The sequence below is a fragment of the Typopeltis vanoorti genome, chromosome 11, assembly GCF_054136105.1.
Source record: "Typopeltis vanoorti isolate ZY-2024b chromosome 11, IOZ_Tvanoo_1.0, whole genome shotgun sequence".
In the NCBI taxonomy this organism is placed as follows: domain Eukaryota; kingdom Metazoa; phylum Arthropoda; class Arachnida; order Uropygi; family Thelyphonidae; genus Typopeltis; species Typopeltis vanoorti.
Window position 1 is genome coordinate 18,019,557 of NC_143559.1, and position 13,868 is coordinate 18,033,424.

The 13,868-nt window shown below is 34.2% G+C and overlaps 1 protein-coding gene across 4 annotated transcripts in view; it reads right to left on the reverse strand.

Moving 5' to 3' along the window:
• Nucleotides 1–13,868, reverse strand: part of spn-B (X-ray repair cross complementing protein spindle B) — a 117,890-nt gene that overhangs the window by 42,667 nt on the left and 61,355 nt on the right. For all 4 annotated transcript variants that reach the window (XM_090400643.1, XM_090400641.1, XM_090400642.1 and 1 more), the window contains one exon: nucleotides 8,303–8,442. In XM_090400643.1, coding sequence (XP_090256769.1) covers nucleotides 8,303–8,442 — 140 coding nt within the window. The remainder of the gene's footprint in view (nucleotides 1–8,302; nucleotides 8,443–13,868) is intronic.

Below are 13,868 nucleotides of genomic sequence, written 5' to 3' on the forward strand. Positions count from 1 at the left end.
AAACGCCACTCTAATTGGTCAGTGAAATCGACTCCAGTAAGGGGGGAAGAAAAGAAATTGAAGAAGGTGCCGGTAGGGGTCATCGTATAAAAGGGTTAGGAAACCCCCCCACACAAGGCTTTTTTCCTCAGAGTTTTCTTTATGAGTCTTCGTATAGGTCTCATGCAGTTTTCCTGAGTGACAGGTTAGGAGTTTTCTCCGTTCGACACAATAAGGAAACAAAGTGTGCAGGATTTCGATTCCGTGTTCCTATTGTAAGAAATGAGGGATGCCGTTTAGTCAAAAGGAGAGAAGATAATGTCAGTGTGTTTCATCGTCCAGTGATCGTAATGAGAGAAAGAAAATTCCATAAAGAAAGCCCACGTGGTGAATTTCACAGCCATAGAATAGATGATCCTATGTATGTCCTTGATTGAAGAATGTAAGGTAAAGATTATGAAAGCCCACCTAAGGCCAAAAGAACTTAGGAGTGATAAGTTATAGAAGAGTTCGTCCTAGGAAGGTAAACTATCGGAAAAACTATCAATTCAAATCATATGTAACTGCAGTCATTGTTCAATCACTGAACAGTTGAAAGGATTAATGAAAATTATACTAGGACTTTAGTACATGTCAAACTAGAATAAAAATGAGCTTGTTACTATTAATTAATACGTATTCATATGCCTAGAGATTTATGCATGTACATTGTATTTTAATTAAGAGAGTTTTAAAGGTCAAAAGTGTGTATTAGCTCAGCGAAAGGATAATTTTAATCCATATTGTCTTAGTGAGAAAACTAGAGTAACTGATTATATATGTCTCGAAAATACAGAATTATAGTGTGATCAAACCAGTAAGGGGTTAGACAAAGGATCAACTAGTTCTAGGATTATACATGTCTGTAGGTATAGAATCAGTTATGGCGATATGATCACAATTCTCATGTAGGATCTTAACCTAATACTTGTGTTTAGCTAGTGAAAATTTGTATTATATATTCTTAGTATTGAATTGAGTTTTATTTGATAAAGAATGAATTGTATCATGTTTAAGAGTTTAATAAACTTTTGTTCATTGAAAATACAGTTGTCTGAGATTGCCGCTCAATGCACCACTTGTAACATTGTACGAACCTAATCATGCATGTGTGTGTGTGTGGGGGGGGGGGGATTTTGTTAAGTTACGAGATAAAGGTCACGACTGCATATTAGTTTCACACTCAGACATATTTTGGTAATTGCTCCTTGTTTTTGAATTTTATATCTTAAACTAAATGTCCTGAAAGCACAGTATAAAATAAATATTTAGGGACACTAAGGGGAGAAAAAGCTTGAATATTTGTATTTGGGTGATATCTTGTATATAACTAAGATTTGGACAAAGGCAAGTAGAGTTTCACATGTAAGGATAGTTGAAAGCATAATAATCGTAAATTGGGACACAACCTAAATAGCGCAGTTGGCAGGATGTAGTTTAGCTAATTAAATCCTAATTACAAGCTATTCACAACAAGTTGGTTTTGGGTGCACGTCAGACAACAGAGGAAAAAGTTTAATTAAGTGTTGTTGAAAAATTTAAAGATTAAATTACTGTAAACTGGATGCAAGTATGACTGATCCCTCTAGTAGTTTAGGCATGGATAACAGCGAATTTTTTTGTTATATTAACCCACAGCAGGTGTTCCCACAATTTTCGGGTGAGAAGACCGATGATGTCCTCAAATTTTTTAGTTATATAGAAGAGCTTAGAAGAGTTGGAGGATGGACTGATTTTCAGTTGTTAGTCTTGCTCCGGAGTAAACTAGTGGGAAAATCTAAAGCTTTCCTGTATTCCTCCCCCATTCTCAAGGAAACCCTGGATTACTCCCGATTTAAGACAGTCCCTAATTTCTGAGTTCTCAAAACTGGGAAGCTTAGGACCTAACTTGTGGAAGCTGCAGAAAATGGTGCAAAAGGATAAGGAGAGTGTGTGTCCGACTTCCACAACAGGTTACTGACCCTCTCCAGTACCCTAAACGTCTCAAGTGAAGACAAGCACATTTGGACTGGGCAGTCTTCCAACATTTAGGATTGGCCTAAGACCAGAACTGAAGGAGACGGCTTTCAGTAAGGAAATAACCAACTTAGAAGAGTGCTATGCTGCCATCAAGGAGAAGGAACAGATGCTCGGAGACATTCATCCCGTATCTACTGCCAGCTACATTAACGTGATTAAGGAGACGAAGAGTTCCAACTGCGAGAACAAAATTGAGAACGAATCTAGCTCATGTATAGGGACGAATAAGGATCAAAAGGATAGTGAGGAAGTAAGAGAAAATTCAGTCAACACTAATCAAGAGGCTGAAATTAAAATGAACATCCCAAAACAAGTAGGGCTAACAAACATGGAAGAAGTACATTCTATAATTAAACAAGAAGTTGAACGACTTCAACAGCCCGTAATGGACCGTCTTGATGCTGTACTGAAACAGCTGGTGGCAGTCACAGATAAGACTTCAAAATCATCTATCCCTCAACCAGAGAAGACTAATGAATTCATCAGACAAGAAGTAGAAAGAATTCAACAGCCTATGATAGACCGTCTTGATGCTGCACTAAAGCAGCTGGTGGCAGTGACAGAACAGAAACCCCAGGAGTCTCTACCTAAATCTGAATGAAGTAGTGTGCAAGGAGAAAGAAAGGAGACTCCTCGATGTTTTAATTGTGGCAAGATTGGGCATTTAGCCCTAAATTGTTTTAGTAACAAGAGACCCTCCAATAGAAATAATAGATATGAACCGAGATTTGGGCACACTCCTCATAATTTTGAAAGTAAACCATGGAGGAGAGGACAAAGGAATCATGAACATCTAAGAAGATCGAGAATTAAAATCAAAGGGAATATACATGGATGTTATTGTAACATATTGCTAGATACTGGTTCCTGGGCCTCTGTAATTACTGAAGATTATCTTCAAGAAATAAAATCCAGTGTATGGCGAGGTAGTTATAAACTAAAGAGACCGATTAGATTATTAGGAACCTCAACATCAGAGATATATGTAACAAAGAAGGTTAGAGTAAAATTGTACTTACCTGAGTGTAAGTACAATTTTACTCTAAGTAAAACTGTATTTAACATGAGTGTTTGGCAAGATTTGTTGGTCCTCCCTAGGACATCTCGCCCAAGTGCACAAATCATCTTGGGAATAAATTTTCTAGAGAAGTACAAATTCTCATGCGACTTCTCTCGTAATGAAATGTTCCTTATGGGAAGAAAATGGTCAGGTAAAGGGAGAAATAATAATGGAAAGAAAGAGAATCACTTCAAGGCAGAATGCAAAATGAGAATAACATCAAAGAAAGTGTACAGTCTAAGAGGGATAATGAAGAATGTATAGATAATCAGACTGATTCTTCATTAACTTCAACATCCAAAAAAACAGTCAGACTGAAACTTACCTCATATCAATTGTGAAAGTAGTAGATAATCAAAGCGTAGGGGAAAATAGTCAGAGAACAATCGCTGTGAATTTAATTGAGAGATTTGAAAGATCTAGAGGTTCCTTTAACAATTCAAGTTTGAAGAATGGGAGATTCATTCCCAGAGGATTGAGGCATGTCTAAAAAGAAATTTTCTGGAAAAAAAAATTTTTTTCTAGAAAGGGAGAACCTTTGTTACACCCAGATAACTTAAGAATGTGAAATTTTCAGTTATCATGATGTAACAAGAGAAGAAATAAAAAACCCTGTACAGATAACTAAGTAAGCAAGCTTGTTCCTAAGCAGATATCGTTAAGAGCCTTTGAAAGTAATGAATACAAAAAAAAAAAAAAAAACATGCTTGCATCCAAGTGAAAAATATAGCTGAAATTGTTTGTTGAACTAAATAAACAAAAAGAAGGGAATTTTATTACAGTTGTAATATGATAAAATAAGGTTAAGTAAAGCAAAGAAGATTAGTCATAGGATTTTGTATGTGAGAGGCTAGTTTTTACACTTGAAATAAGAGATTAAAGATTCGAGTTAATTCTTAGAAAATTTTGGAAAGGGGATTAATTTAGTATAGATGACATAGAGGTTAGCTTAAACAAAAGCCAAAGCTCAAGGTCATAATTCCCAAATTGAGACTTCGTCACGTGTCAGTCACGTGCACATGGACCGCATGATGTTTTGGCAAAAAAACGCCACTCTAATTGGTCAGTGAAATCGACTCCAGTAAGGGGGGAAGAAAAGAAATTGAAGAAGGTCCTGGTAGGGGTCATCGTATAAAAGGGTTAGGAACCCCCCCACACACAAGGCTTTTTTCCTCAGAGTTTTCTTTATGAGTCTTCGTATAGGTCTCATGCGGTTTTCCTGAGTGACAGGTTAGGAGTTTTCTCCGTTCGACACAATAAGGAAACAAAGTGTGCAGGATTTCGATTCCGTGTTCCTATTGTAAGAAATGAGGGATGCCGTTTAGTCAAAAGGAGAGAAGATAATGTCAGTGTGTTTCATTGTCCAGTGATCGTAATGAGAGAAAGAAAATTCTATAAAGAAAGCCCACATGGTGAATTTCACAGCCATAGAATAGATGATCCTATGTATATCCTTGATTGAAGAATGTAAGATAAAGATTGTGAAAGCCCACCTAAGGCCAAAAGGAGTTCTTTATAGAAGAGTTCGTCCTATGAAGGCAAAATATCAGAAAAAGGTAGAGATCAGTGTAGAAGACCCAAGTCAAAAGGTACTGTAAAATCTCGTGTCAATTCAAATCATATGTAACTGTAGTCATTGTTCAATCACTGAACAGTTGAAAGGATTAATGAGAATTATACAGTGCTGTACTAAATGTACATAGTATATTTACTACAGTGCCATATTGCGATGCGCACAAGCATATGCACGTTATAGTGAGATGCAAGATATTAGCGTAATGCAGCACTGTCCGTCACGCAGTTCCACTGTTGTTTATATGCAGTTTGAGCCAGTAGTAGAGTGTTCGTAGTGCTTATCATGTTTACTCCGTCTGTTTAAATATTTGGACATTATAATTAAAGACATAACATTTGTTATAGTTTTAATTTTAGAACATTATTGGGGTTATGATAATGGATTTTATTTTTAAGTAATTTTGAATTATACTAAACTGTATAATTTTATCAATAATAAACAATATTTTTTCGTGTTTAATATTTTTTTAAATTTTTATCATGATTTTGATATTTTATCCAAACACATATACACTGTACTTACAGTGTGTATGTGTATTTCTTTGCAGCACCCTCCACAATTTCAAGCCATGAGCTGCCACTGTTCAGGAAGGTAGAAAATGTTCTGGAAGCTGTTGAAAAAAGCTAAGAAATGGAGGAAGAGTACTGTAAAAAGAATCACAGATGATAACGATGACATGAAAACTGAAGGTAAAGTTATTCTAGATGTCTGAAGTAATTAATTTGAAACATATGAAAGTGACAGAACAATGGTAAATAATATTCCAGAGTAATGTACATATCAATACTTAAAAAAAAAAAAAAAACTAAAATGAGAAAAGGCAGCTGGTCTAGACAATATTCAACCAGAAATGCTCAAACATAGAGATATAGAAGTTTTACAGTGGTTACAATGCATATCTAGATGGCATGATGAAAACATCAAATTCTGGATGACATGAAGTAGAGCTATTGTTATACGTACTGTTATTTTGTAACCCTACTTCGTCTTTGTGTTCTTTACTTAAAACTTTGTGAATAGTCGACTGACACCATTTATTTATTTCTACTAGATCTTCTACTCGATGTTCTCACACTCTATAGTCTAACAAATTTATTTGTTTTACAATTGCATCAGTTAGACTTGTATTGAGTGTGAGATTATAAGATTTTAAACTAAAGACAAAGCAGATATTGTTGGCATTCCCTGCTTATGTTAATCTTCAACTTTAATTAGTCATGGTTTAATTATTGATTACTTAAACTTAATCTTGTGCAGGTTTGAAATTTTCAGGATAGTGAAATGACAGAATCAGTCCAATGTGTTGTTCACAAACCATTTAATTAAATCAAAAGGAATATTTATGCAGTTTCATTCAATTAACACACACATATATATATGTTACACGCAGATTATGAAATCGCACAATTCACGGAATGCGCAACACTTTTGCTCATTCCATGAACCGTATAACGCGCTTGTACAGTTCGTGGAATGTGTAGAATTTTGCACAATTCGTGAAATGAGCATTATGTTTTCTGCTTATTTCATGAATTGGGCCCTGACCTGACCTGACCTAACCTAACTTAAGGTTAAGTTAGGTTCCATTTTGGATGTAGGGATCTAAAATTTAACAAATATGGATGTTTAAAACCTAATCACACATACCATATAAGCTACAGGTCGTGCAACTCATGCCAATGAGAAACTAACCTTACTAAATACGACGAAAGGAATTGTGATGTTAGGTACAAATTTACTGTGACACTTGACTAACTGGTTAGGTTAGATTAGGTAAGGTTAGGTCAGGTCAGGTCAGGTTCCATTTTGGATGTAGGGATCTAAAATTTAACAAATATGGATGTTTAAAACCTAATCGTGACATATTATATAAGCTGCAGGTCGTGCAACCCACGCCAATGAGAAACTAACCTTACTAAATACGAAAGGAATTGTGATGTTAGGTACAAATTTACTATAATACTTGACTAATACTATTACAAAAAATCTTCTAAAAACACAGCAACTTGCAGCAACAACAAATAAGAAATGTTCTTTAAAACCTAATAGTTACATATTATATAAGCCGTTAGTCAACTTTCAGCAATAACCAATAAGAAATGCTATTCACCAGTTTATCACGAACTGCACCCAATTCATGAATTGAGCATTACGTTTTCTGCTCATTTCATGAAATGTGCAAAATTATACACATTCCACAAACTGTACAGCGCATTATACAGTTCATGGAATTCTGATGTTAGGTACAAATTGTGCGATTTCACAATTTACACGTAACATATATATATATATATATACACACAAGTGCATTACAATTCTTTGTTATTTTCAATTCTTCCTAATTCAAACTTGGTTCTAACTTTCTTTCTTTAAAGCTAAATCACAATCTAGAATATCCTGCCAGTCATATATACACTAACTGACAATAAAGCATCCCTTGTATAAGCTTAATTCAATATCAGTTTACATTATCTTATTGTACCCATAAACAGACACACTTGATGCACATTCTTGTTTGGAATTATCACATACATAAGCACTTACAATTCTTGTTCAGCACTGCTTTTTACATGAATCTTTTGTTCACACGAAAGTGCTACCTTTTGTGCTTCTTTCTTTCTGCTGGCTCGTTTTTGATTTTTTGCCAAATTTCTTCTTTGTCCAAGTTGTCAATTATTTTATGTCCTTGAGGACCATTGACATGCCAGCAATGTGCAACTCTTTCCTAGCAAGGTGTCCTGATGATCTACATAATATTTCTAATGGTAGCGAACTTAGGTAGAAGATTCAGAAACCTATGACAAAGTCCTTCTTGACGTTCTGCCTTATAAAAGCTCGGACTTCCAATATAAACATGCACGCATCTCTCAAAACTTCCATATACGGTCATGTATGGACATCTGAACATGATGACACCATACTTCTCAAGTCTTTTGAAATTGCCATACATGGACATGAGTTAACAGAGTTACATAATGACATCATGTGCTACATTCTTTTAACAGAGGCTCATGGTTAAGATATTACAAATACAAGATTATTACAGATAAAATTTGACATTTCTTTAAGTGCATCCTCCTTAGAGAAACATGTAAAAGCAAACATGATAAGTTACATATCATGAGAGATTTTACCATTTTTAACATATTATTTATATTACAATTTAAATTCATTAGGAGTTGGTACTTTTTTTTTACAGACTCAGATTCACAACTCTATGAAGAACAAAAGATTTCAAATAGATATAATTCATTTATTTAATTTTATATCTCTTGCAAACAAAGAAATAAAATGTAAAGCAAAATGCTGAAACATTTAAAGACAGTATCTGATACAGGAATTTCCACGTGAAACAGGTTACTTGGAGTCAGGTGATCACAAAAACCTGCTCAAGTTTTCATCCTTAAAAATTACTTCAAAGACAGATCATGTATTTGATCCACTTCAGCTAGTAGGGAAGTTAATAACTTCTTTGTGTGCACATGGGTTTGAACAGCATCTGAAGGACACTAACACTAAATTTTGAATGCTAATATGAGAGAGAGCGAATATGAAGTAGTAAAATGTTTAATGCACTTATTGATTATAGTTATTTCTTTAATTACAACAAATATACAATTATTACTTACCACATCCCCAATCTGTGAAATAAATATGTTGTCAAAAAGTTTCATATTTTCAGATGATGACATGAATGGGTTATTAGTGTGTGCCAATTGATAAAGACGTTTAATTGGAAATAAATCTTCTGTACAAATGTATACAACCCCTGAAAGAAATAAACAAAAACAGAAATACAGCTCTAACAAGCTCTGAAGATAGCTTGTTAGCCATATTCATTTACACTCATTCCTAGAAACTTATGTTTCAATATATAAATTATAAAGAAAAAGTAACTCAAGTAATTAAAATTTTTTTTTTTTTTTTAAATTTTTATGGCTATTTTTGTTTAGGAGAACCCCTTTTATGATGTCATTGGCTTTTTATTCAATTTTTAGGGCATTACTGATGTTTTAAAAAATTTCTTAGTGTTATAAAATACTAGTATTGGAGGAAAAGGTAAAGACTAGTATTGCACTCACAGATGGCAATTTAGCTTATGCTGCTTTACATAATGATGATAGGATTTACATAATTTTATTATCATTTTCTTTATTATAATTACTCAAAAGTGAAAACCTATGATCTTAAACTAGCTCTGTAAATGATAGTAGCGTATAACATGTCTTTCATATGCAGGAAAAGTGGAGTCATTTTCAAAATACACGTGTATTCAATAACTGAAACATGTCACCTTCTGAATTAGTTCAGATAAAAAAAAATACCACACCTGAATGGATATCTAAATGTGCAGAACAGAAAAATAGTGAACAGTTAGAAGAATAAATATTCTTAAATATTTTGACCTGTCTCCTTAGCTATTCTTAAATATTTTATTCTCCCTAATAACTATTCTAACTATTAAGAGAATAGTCAATAGGAATAATAGGAATGTGCATATAGTTAACTATAAATATTAGTTGGATATAACTATTCTCCCAAAATATTCTTAAATATGGTGCTCTTTCTCCCTCACCATCCTATCCCAGTTCTGTAACAATTAATATTCCATCTACAGAGCCTGTAGTAAGAAAGAATATTAATAACTTTACACAGAATAAAAATTTTCAGAAAGCTAAATATAATCAAAATATTATTATTATTTGACACCTCCAGGGACTCATTGAGGGAGGGCACCTGCTCTACAACTCCATCTCCACCATTGAATAACCATCTACTGCAAATTACAAAGAGTATTTCCACAGACAATCACACACATCATGCCCATGGTGGGATTCGAACCTGCAACCTTTTGGATGGAAAACGGATACACTATCCACTTGGCCAACTGTTTCTTAAATATTTTTTACATTTTTTAGATATTTCTTAAATTGTTTTTAAAATATTTCTTATATGGGAAAAATTTCTTTTTTTCCCCACATATATCAGTGATGAATTTTCACACAATTAATTTTCCTATGATAAATTGTTGGCAATGAACTGTCTGGACACATAAAACCCAGGTTTTAAGGGTGAGCAGAATTTGGGAAGAAGGTGAAAGATGGAAATTTTTTGGGGAAAGGAGAAGAACAGAATATTAGGGATGGGAGTAATGGGGTGTGAGCCGTTTTGACTGTGTGTAGTCCTCGGAGCTCGTGGAAAAAGTGGAGGCTATGTCATGTGGGATTGGTGTTTTTGTCTTGGGTGTATCTGTGTTGTTTTCTACTGGTTGGAGTTGTGACCTAATTTTTATGTTTTGGAGCTTCCAATTCTCAGGAATTATATAGGGGCAGTGAATGTTTATGGAGCTTTTGTCACATTTTATGGCTATTGTTTCCGATATTCTAAGCATTGTTTCATTTTCCTGTATGTCTACTATTACAGTTTTGTCAATTTGCGGGGTATGCTTCTGTTCAAGAGCGTGGACTGCTATTTCTGTTTTTCCTGTATTTTGTATTCTGTTTCTTATTGCTTAGATGTTCTGGAATTGGTATGTTGCAGTCATGGAAGTGTTCCTATAGTCCTGCTCATAAAGAACTGATCGTGGAACCTTTGTAGGTGATGTCACAGTCCTGTTGGCAAAGTTGTATACCACATTGTGGTGTTCAAGCATTTCTTTGTATGTGTGAGATTTTGCATGTTTTAGAAGTGTTGCCAATTTTTGGTTCTTGGTGAACACTATTATTCCTTCCTTATATTCTTCATATATCTTTAAAACATCAGTAATGCTGTAAAAATTAAGTATAAAGCCTATGACATCATAAATGGAGTACTCCTAAACAAAAATAGGCAAAATAGCCATAAAAATGAATATTTATTTAGAGGAGTAACATGGAAAATTTTCCAGAAATAATTTTTTTTTTTTTTTTTTTTTTTTGCAAAATTCAACCTGCAACATGGTTAAAGTATCATTACTTCTTTTTTTTATTAAGGCTTTACAGTGAACGTAAAGAATGTAAAATGTAAACATGTTTATAGGTCTCATTAATATATAAGTCAATTAAGTTTTTTAATGTCACTTAACTTTTTTTCTTAATGTCAAGAGAAAAAATGTTTAACATTAAACCTGTCTAAAAAATCAGAGCCCATTTTCATGGAATAAGCATCTATCCGATCAATGAAGATTTCTTTTGAACCAGTGCCATTCACTATAAACCTAATATCTAACAAACTCTGCCAGCCTGGATGGTTAGCATACTCACTTAGCAACAGGCTGCAGCTTTGAATTCCTCTGCAGGCATGAATGTTTGTGAATGTCGTTAGTTGGAAGATGAATTTCATTCCCCAGCAAGAGCACTAACTGGAGGCCTGAAATGACTCATTTGGTCTCTAGAATAGGGTTTCTGGATTATATAAAAAATAAATAAACAAAAAATATGAAAAAGTATAAAAAAAGTTTAGCCCACTCATGGCGCTAATAATGTACTACAAGTTTAGTACCTTTCGTAGGCAGGAGCCACAATAAAAAATAAATAAATAAATAAATATATATATATATATATATATATATTTGGAGAATTCATTTTTACTCGGTAGGAATATTATAAAATAAGTTTAATGACTATTACCGAGAGAAAAGATGGCAAGATATATTTAACAAGATACTACTAGTTTACTAGTTTCGTTACAAGAACATCATCAGGTATCATACTCAAAGAAATATATAAAAAATTACAGAGACTTAAAATTGTATTAACAGAACAAGTGAAAAACAGTAGCATGTTTGAAAAAATGCAAGTATGAGTTCCATACAAACGAATACTACGCGCTGTCGCGAGTGCGCCAGTACTGAACAGAAGCAACGTGTGCATCCGAGAGATTGTAACTCAGGCTGTTGTTGATATGAGAGGAATCTAGAGAAATTTCTCTTGATTCAACAATCTTTCTTTCGAGTTCATCGTAGCACACATGGATATTAGCAGTTTGAGTCCAGTTTACAATGTGCTGGCGGCCTTCATCATATTTGAAGTCAGGATACTTCAAATATGATAACAAGATCTACTTACAAAACGCAGGTCTGGCTATGGGCAGCCCACTCTCTCCGATTCTTGCGGATATATTTCTCAACGAATTTGAAGGAAAAGCTATTAACTCCTTTCACTTTAAACCAAAAGTCTGGTACCGATATATTGATGATATTTTCCTCATCTGGGAAGACGGCGTCAATAACCTCTATTTATTTTTAGACCACCTAAACAAGTGCCACGAAAAAATCTCTTTCACCCTCGAACTGGAATCGGATGACTGTCTTCCCTTTTTAGACCTTAAACTTACCAGATGTGCTGAGAACATTAAAATCTCAATTTTTAGAAAGCCTACTCATACTGACAGATACCTTCATGCTTCCTCCCATCATTATCCTCCACAAAAATGTGGTATTATTTCCACTTTAGCCCACCAAGCCAAATCATTACTTACCGAAGAAACAGAAATTATAAATGAACTCAGCTTTCTTAAAAAAACGTTTATTAACAATGGCTTCTCTCCAAAGAAGATTGACAAATTTCTTTCCCCCAGGCACTCAACTACTGCTGAAGATCCCCCTCCCCCAAGAGCCTTCATCTCCTTGCCTTACATCAGCTCTCTTTCACCAAAACTGGCAAAGATCCTCAGGAAATTTAACTTCAAAACGTGCTACACTACGCTTCCAAAACTTCGTTCATTACTTTGCAAACATAAACAGAAACATCTTCCTACTCAGTTTCCAGGAGTCTACAAGATTTTGTGTGATTGCGGAAAGCCTTATTATGGACAGACTGCCAAATCCATCCTTCTACATTTGGATGAACACCGTAGAGATATCTCCTATAATAGGACTAGAGCTAGCGCTCTCTCTAGCCACGTTCTCTTTTCTGCTAACTCAGACGAAGGCTGCCAGCACATTGTAAACTGGACTCAAACTGCTAATATCCATGTGTGCTACGATGAACTCGAAAGAAAGATTGTTGAATCAAGAGAAATTTCTCTAGATTCCTCTCATATCAACAACAGCCTGAGTTACAATCTCTCGGATGCACACGTTGCTTCTGTTCAGTACTGGCGCACTCGCGACAGCGCGTAGTATTCGTTTGTATGGAACTCATACTTGCATTTTTTCAAACATGCTACTGTTTTTCACTTGTTCTGTTAATACAATTTTAAGTCTCTGTAATTTTTTATATATTTCTTTGAGTATGATACCTGATGATGTTCTTGTAACGAAACTAGTAAACTAGTAGTATCTTGTTAAATATATCTTGCCATCTTTTCTCTCGGTAATAGTCATTAAACTTATTTTTTATATATATATATATATATATATATATTAGTATTTCCTATAAAAGCCTGAAGTTATTAGTCATCAATGTACTTTTAATTGACAAGAACCTTTGTATCAAACGGGAAGAGATAAATATTAAATTTGTGTTTTGGGCATGGGATGAGAGTAGCCCACCAAAAGAAAAAAGAGATAACATTTCTTTGTATACAGGAAATGCTCAAAATCCCTTATGTATCATACTGTACTTAGAATTACTTTTTTTTTCTTTTTTTTTTCATTAAAAACCTACAGGAGAGTGCAAAAAAATTAAAATTTGTTTGGTAAAGTGTACGAGGGAGGTCTGGAAAGTTCTGATAAACACCTAGAACAAAAATTAAATAATTTTATGTCGTCTTATATACCCTAAAAAGAAAAAGAACAAATTATTACTATTTGATGAAACATGGGGGGGGGGGGGGGTTAAGCTCAATTGCTTTAGTATCATTTTTGTTCTAGGCTTTTATCAGAACTTTCCAGACCTCCCCCCTCTCATATATGATGTGCATCCTGTTAATATCAATTAAAGTTAACATTGTTTACCATTAGAGGCTAAAGTTTACTATTTTTGATGAGTAGTCTGCCTGCACTTAATGTAACTGTTTTTTATTTTCTCCTCCTATCAGGTCACCACATAAGTAATACTTTTTTCCAGCACTGCCTTACTGATAAATAACAGAATAATATTACAGAAAAGTAATATGCTATGGTAATGGGAGAGTATGTTGGGAGATTATGTGGTAACAGGGAAGCAAAATGTGACATTGAGTGGCTGGAGAAATGCCTGGCAGGTAGTATGACACAAAAGAAAGAAGAAGAGAAAGCAGAGCATGAAAGAACAAAAATGTGAAAATAAGATC